Genomic DNA, 6,000 nt, shown 5'->3' with positions numbered 1-6,000 from the left:
GCGCAGAAAAGCCGCGGCCATTGCGCGCCTCCCAGGGCTGCGGCCGGCGAGCGAGCGGCTGCCGCCCGCCCTGCCGAACAGGGGACGGCTGTGAGCCTCCCCCGCGCCGGGAGGCCGCAGGTGGGGCTGGTGCGCTTTGGGTCTCGCTTGGAAGCTCCTCGGGCAGGGAAAGTTTCTGGCCTCTTTACTCTCCCCCACCTCCCGTTTCTTTCCCCCTTTTCTTCTCTTTTCCTTCTTTCCTTTTGCTAGGTTGGTTGGGGTTTTTGGTTTGGTTTTTGTTCCCCGTTTTTATCCTCTCCGCCGCCCCCGTGGCACCATGACGGCGTCTCCCGATTACCTGGTGATCCTCTTCGTGACCACGGCGGGCACTAATGGGGCCAGGCTGGGCTCGGATGAGCGAGAACTTCTCCAGCTTTTGTGGAAAGTGGTCGACCTGAGGAGCAAGGAGGTATTTTTCCCCCGAGCGGGTAACACCCCGATTTGCTGCTCCCTCCTGGCCCCTGCCGTGCTGGGTACCAGAGTGGTGGCCCTAGCGCCGGGCTGGTGGTGGGTTCTCCAGGCTGGAGCAGGCTCTGGTGGAGGGCAGGGGCTGGTGCTGCAGGTGAGGACGTCCAGCCTGGGAAGCTGACTTGCTTCCCCTCTGCTTTCTCTGGAGCTGGGGCACCTGCACGACGTGCTGGTCCGGCCTGACCACCCGGAGCTGACGACTGAGTGCCAGCAGATCACCCAGGTGGATGTGGAGAGCCTGGCACTGGCTCCACCGCTGGAGCAGGCACTGAGACAGGTGAAGCCCCATAATCAGTTGCTAGGTTCTGGTTTCTCATGGGAGCTCCCAAGTGGGGTAGAAGCAGTGTTGTTGTTCATTTTCCCTTCTACTATCACTCCTGGGGCAATGGAGCCTGGCACAGGGCCAGGTGTGGGCCAGGTAACTTGATCAGTGGTGGGCTTTGTGGGGATTTCTTCCTTGTCTTTTGCTCTTCCACCTTGGAAGAGACTAAACCCCAAGAGAGGAAGGTAGGGTCCAGCCATCCCTTTGACACTGATCTCCTGCTGTGCTGGCCCTGAGCCCTAAAAAGTCTTGCAAATGGTCAAATTTGGGTGCCTCTTGAAAAGGCTGGCTGGTGGCAGACCCCATTCAGGCTTATGGTGGCTCCTCTGTCCTGGATAAGAGAGGGTACTGAAGCCTCTAGATAAACAAGGTGGTGTGCGTGATTCTCACTGAGGGTAAGGCTGAAAGCATGCCTCCTGTCCAAAAGGCTCTTTTATCCTGGCACTCCCTTAGCTCTCTGCAGCCAGTTTTACCTCTCCTTGCAGTGCTTCTGCAAATGCTCCTGGGAAATGACTGGGGGCTTTTAATGAATTTGTTGCTTTTTAGCGTGGTGTGGTCTGTCTGTGCGGCCACATCCCCTTAGACGTGGGGGAAAGGGTGAATTTCCTCGTCAAGATAATTATCATGAAACCTATCAAGTGCTTAGACAATAAGAAACACAACTACAAAAAGAAACTCCAGCTCCCTGTTCCTGCTCCCTGGGAATAACTGATGAGACTGCCTAGTGCAGCCACTCTGATCTTTCACGTGTGTCTTTTGTTGTTCTTGCTTTCAGTTTAATCAGTCTGTGAGCAACGAGCTGAACATTGGTGTAGGTACTTCCTTCTGTTTCTGTACTGATGGGCAGCTGCACATTAGGCAGGTTCTGCACCCTGAAGCTTCCAAAAAGGTATGTAGCTGTGGATTAAGTTTGACCCTTGGTGTTCTTTACCTGGTTTCTGGCAAAACTGATCACCTTCTCTTTACTGTGAGGGTGCCTTCACACAGCCATAGCACAAATATTGCTCACATGTTCGTGTCCTTGCCAGCCTAAGAGCCTGTGTGGCAGGCATAGACTGTGTCCTGTGCTTCTGTAGCCCTCAGATGCCTTTTAAACTTGAATCAGAAGATTTTGTTGAGTGAAGTGTTTGAGAAAGGGGCAGTGCATTGAGAGAGTTCCAAAACTCTGTAGTGCCGGTACCACAACGGGTTAATGAGTGGGGATTTGGAAGTGTTGCCAAAGAGTTATCCATCTCCAGCATAAACCGTCTGTTGAAATTTTACAGTCACCTGTAGCTTCATCAGCTTGCAGCCTTTGCATGCAGTTGGTGCTCCAAGGGTGGTGCTTGCATTGGTGAGGAGCTGCATGGCAGTTTGAGGCAGGCTGTGAGTGATGACTAGTCCCACGGTCTAGAGCTTTCTGTAACTTCAGCGTTGCTAAATCACTGTGATGAGATCCAGCCTACTTCTCATTTGGTGATAGGGCTGCAGCAATAATGCTGAGTCTCTAGTCCTGAACTAACTTCTTCAGTGTTAATAGCATCTCGTTTTGTGGCTTGCTGTGAACGTGCATTGCTCTGATCTCGTTTTGTGGCTTGCTGTGAACGTGCATTGCTCTGGAGCCAAACTGCTCTGCTCCTCTCCTTGCAGCTGAGCTCTGGGACCATCAGCTTGCTGCTTCATCTTTGAAGGGGCACTGCTGCTGCAAGCCTGTTACAAAAGTGATGCTGGATGAGTTTGGTTGTAATGCTTGTTGGGGTCCTCAGTGTTTATACTTTTGATGGCTTAGAAGAGCATCAGTGAGCATGCTCCACAGGGAAGGGACAGTCCTTATGTGTAACTTGTCTGAGGGTTTAATGTGAGAAAATGTAGAAACTGGTTTTTAGCAGAATGTCTTCTCCCTTGCACTGGATATGTGTCCTAGAGAATTAATCCTTCTGTGCAGTTAAGTTGTGTGGATGAAAGAAGGGACAACCCCTACATTTACTGTTTGATGTTAGGGACAGCCATCCTTTTCCTGTGTCATTAAAGGGTCACTGATAGGAATAGAATCTTCAACCTGACCTTCTGATGCTGTTTTGTTAAGAATTATTCATTTGAAATCTGCTCTGTGCTGCTTACAGACTATGTAAATCAGAGGCTTATGAGACCTGTAATAGTTCTTGGAATGCCATATTCCTGAGATTGGGGTGGGGGAGGTCACTAGAAGCCAGATAGGCAGAAAGCCCTGGGCTCCTGAGAAGACATTTCTTTTTAAGATGCCCAGGCTGAACCCATCCAGCAGCTCACAGCGTTTGGAGAGAGTGAATTGGCATCAACTGAAATGTCAGTGGGGTACAAAACTTGATCTCTCATCAAGAAAGACAAACAGCCAGGCTCAACCTAGAGCAGGAAACCTTGGCAGGCACACCTGCATTTTCATAACTTTGTCTTTAAAGGGTATGGTTTGCCTAATGCACCTGTCCATATGCTAAGATAAGCTCTAATGTTCTCAAAGCAGAACTTGTTTCAGAGCCTAAGCTTTTTTTTTCCTTTGGGCTCCCTAAGTCTGTTTTCATGTGCCCTGTAATTCTGTTAGAATGCCAAGATGCTAACTAGTTGTCAAATGGCAGAAAGCCCTGGTCTGGAGAGGCATTGCAAACAACAGCCAAGTGGGATACTGAGTATTGTGTCTGTGGGGAAGCTCTGGGGTGAGTGGCTAACAGGCAAAAATGGGGATTTGTGTTGGTTTAAGCAGCTTACCCCAAGTCTCACCCACCAAAAAGACCTCAAAGCATGTGGAAGGGCAAAAAGGAGCTCTATAACCTGATCCTGGGTTCATACACTGCAGTTAAAGCAGTTACAGCACAGACTGCCAGTCTCTGCACCCTAGCTAACCTTCATCTGCACTCAGTTGAGAGTTTTGTTGTTGTGTTGGGGTTGGGGTGGGGTTTTTTTTGTCTTTAAGGGAACAGATATTTGAGATGTGACTCTCCTGAAAACTCAGCCTTGTCTACAACCCAGAATGTCTTCTGCTGCTCTTGCACAATTTGCTTGGCTCTACAAGCTGAACTGAGTGCCCTCTGGCTTTTTACACTTCCAACTGGAATCAAGAGTTGATGATAAATGTTGCAATAGCCTGCACCATTTGCTCTCCTTCCTATAGGTTGTGTTTGAGGCACTAGTCAGAATGGCTGATGTTGCTCTGGCAGTGGGGGGAGGGAGGGAAAGAAATCAAACCAACCCACACTTCGCCCTTCAAACCAGGGAGAGTGGTGCTTAAGCAGAAGCTTGTGAAAGTACAGCTGTGGCTGAGAAGGATCTGTGTGAGTTTCTCTGCAGCAAAGGCTGGTTGTTTCTTCCCCATGAGAAGGAAGTGCTTGGTGTCTAAAGATGAAGCAAATGAAGCTCTCCCTGGCTGACAGCAGTTACTTTGTCCCTCCGCAGAACATCCTGCTGCCCGAATGCTTCTACTCCTTTTTTGACTTGCGGAAAGAGTTCAAGAAGTGCTGCCCTGGCTCCCCTGAGGTTAGCAAACTCAATGTTGCAGCCATGACAGAATGTATCCTTTCCGATGGCGATGGTGCCTGCTGGCTGGGGCAGCTCTGGGCTGGATGTTAGAACAGAGACGAGCCTGTGAGTAATTGCTTGCTACACATACTTAAGGGTGGTATAACTTTAATGGGTGACTCAGAGCTGTGCTGAACTTTCTCACAAAGATAATGATAAAAAAAAACCCAACACATATGAGCATGCATATTCCCATGGGGCAAATCCTGTATTTCTTCTTCATTTCGGTGCATTTCCTTTGTGCCTTTAAGCTTTAGTGCGAGTGCCACACTTGTTTGCTTATAGAAACCCTTTTCGTTTGTTTGGGAGTTCTGTTGGTTTGTTTGGGTTGGCTGGTTGGGGTTGGGTTGGTTTGGGGTTTTTTTGCTAAGAGTGAGTGTTAGGAGACCTCTTAATTCTCTGGTGGGATGGTTATTCTTGATGTGAATTTGCAGTGGGGCTTTGATTCAGGAGTGAACCGAAGGCAGGGCTGCTGTTGGTACATGTGGAATTCAGTCTCATGGGAGCTGTACATGTTAGGCCTTGCAAGGTGAGGCTGGGCTGGCACTAAGATGCAGTCAGGAGCGTGCTGACACTTTCAGTGATGGCCACTTCTAAAATGACTTTCTGAGTAATTGTAAGTGGGGCTGTAACCTAGTCCTGTCTGGCTCTTTACTAGTCTTTGCTCAGTTTAACTTGCATGCCATGTACCATTACCAGAGCTGAAACTGGGGCTGTGACTAATCTGGCTGTGCCTTCCTCCCTGCTTCCCTCTTGCTGCAGCCTCCAGCCCTCATCCCAAACATACTCTTGGACACAGAAAGCACTTGGCCTGTTGAAGCAGTCATCACAAGAGCTAGCTAGCAAGAGGGATAAAGGACTCTGAGAATTGTTGGGTTGGGTTTTTGAATTGGTTGCTACTAAAAATAACTTTTCCCCTCCTGCCTGGCTTATTGTGTCCGTACAGTAGTTGCCATTAAGAGCTGGCATCTTTTTCTGACTCAAAACTCTGTGGCTTCTGAATTATTCTGGCCTTTCACTGCCGGGCTAATATTGCTTAGGCATTGTGCCTGTGTTAGGGAGAACAGAAAATGTAGGGATGTGTGGGTGGTGGTGTGTTTAATCACAAGGCTGACTACTGGAGGCTGGGTGCTCTGCTTCACTATCTGCAGAATGCCAAGTTAATCTTTCCTAGGGAAGGGACAGAAACCACTTCTTCCCCTACTGTGAAGCAAAGCCATGCACTTCCTGTAGGAGTGTGAATGTTTATGTAGAAAAGCAAAATAAAGGCTTATGTGGCATGGTCTAGAAGGTGGATGAGAGACCTCTTAAAGTTACAGTGAAAACACTGGCTAGGGAGAAGCTGAAGACAATGAGCTGTTTTGTTCTGGAGAGGTGCCTTTGCTTTCTCCTTGAGTGAATGCCTGGTGTACTCTTGCCACTGTGCAACAGCTGTATGACTGTAGCCACCTGGAGTGTCACTGCTCAGCTAAGGAACAGTGGCAGGCTGTTCTCTGCCTTCTGGGAGAGGAGAGCAGACCCACTCCTGCACTCCCCAAGTGTCAGGAAGCCCTTAAGCGCCAGCATCATCTGAGAGTGAGCTTGGCAGTTGCCAACAGTGTTTCACACAAGCTCCTAGAGACTTTCAGCCTAGCCAAATGCTC

At 49.2% G+C, this 6,000-nt stretch overlaps 1 protein-coding gene across 2 annotated transcripts in view; it reads left to right on the top strand.

Moving 5' to 3' along the window:
- The first annotated feature begins 314 nt into the window (after nucleotides 1–314).
- Nucleotides 315–6,000, top strand: part of ESRP1 (epithelial splicing regulatory protein 1) — a 64,890-nt gene continuing 59,204 nt past the window's right edge. For both annotated transcript variants that reach the window (XM_054167233.1, XM_054167234.1), the window contains exons 1-4: nucleotides 315–448; nucleotides 656–784; nucleotides 1,605–1,718; nucleotides 4,235–4,349. In XM_054167233.1, the coding sequence (XP_054023208.1) occupies nucleotides 317–448; nucleotides 656–784; nucleotides 1,605–1,718; nucleotides 4,235–4,349 (490 nt within the window). In that variant the 5' untranslated portion in view covers nucleotides 315–316. The remainder of the gene's footprint in view (nucleotides 449–655; nucleotides 785–1,604; nucleotides 1,719–4,234; nucleotides 4,350–6,000) is intronic.

The sequence above is a fragment of the Dryobates pubescens genome, chromosome 14, assembly GCF_014839835.1.
Source record: "Dryobates pubescens isolate bDryPub1 chromosome 14, bDryPub1.pri, whole genome shotgun sequence".
NCBI classification, from domain to species: domain Eukaryota; kingdom Metazoa; phylum Chordata; class Aves; order Piciformes; family Picidae; genus Dryobates; species Dryobates pubescens.
Note: the sequence above shows the minus strand (reverse complement) of the source record. Positions and strands in the feature narration are given on the sequence as shown.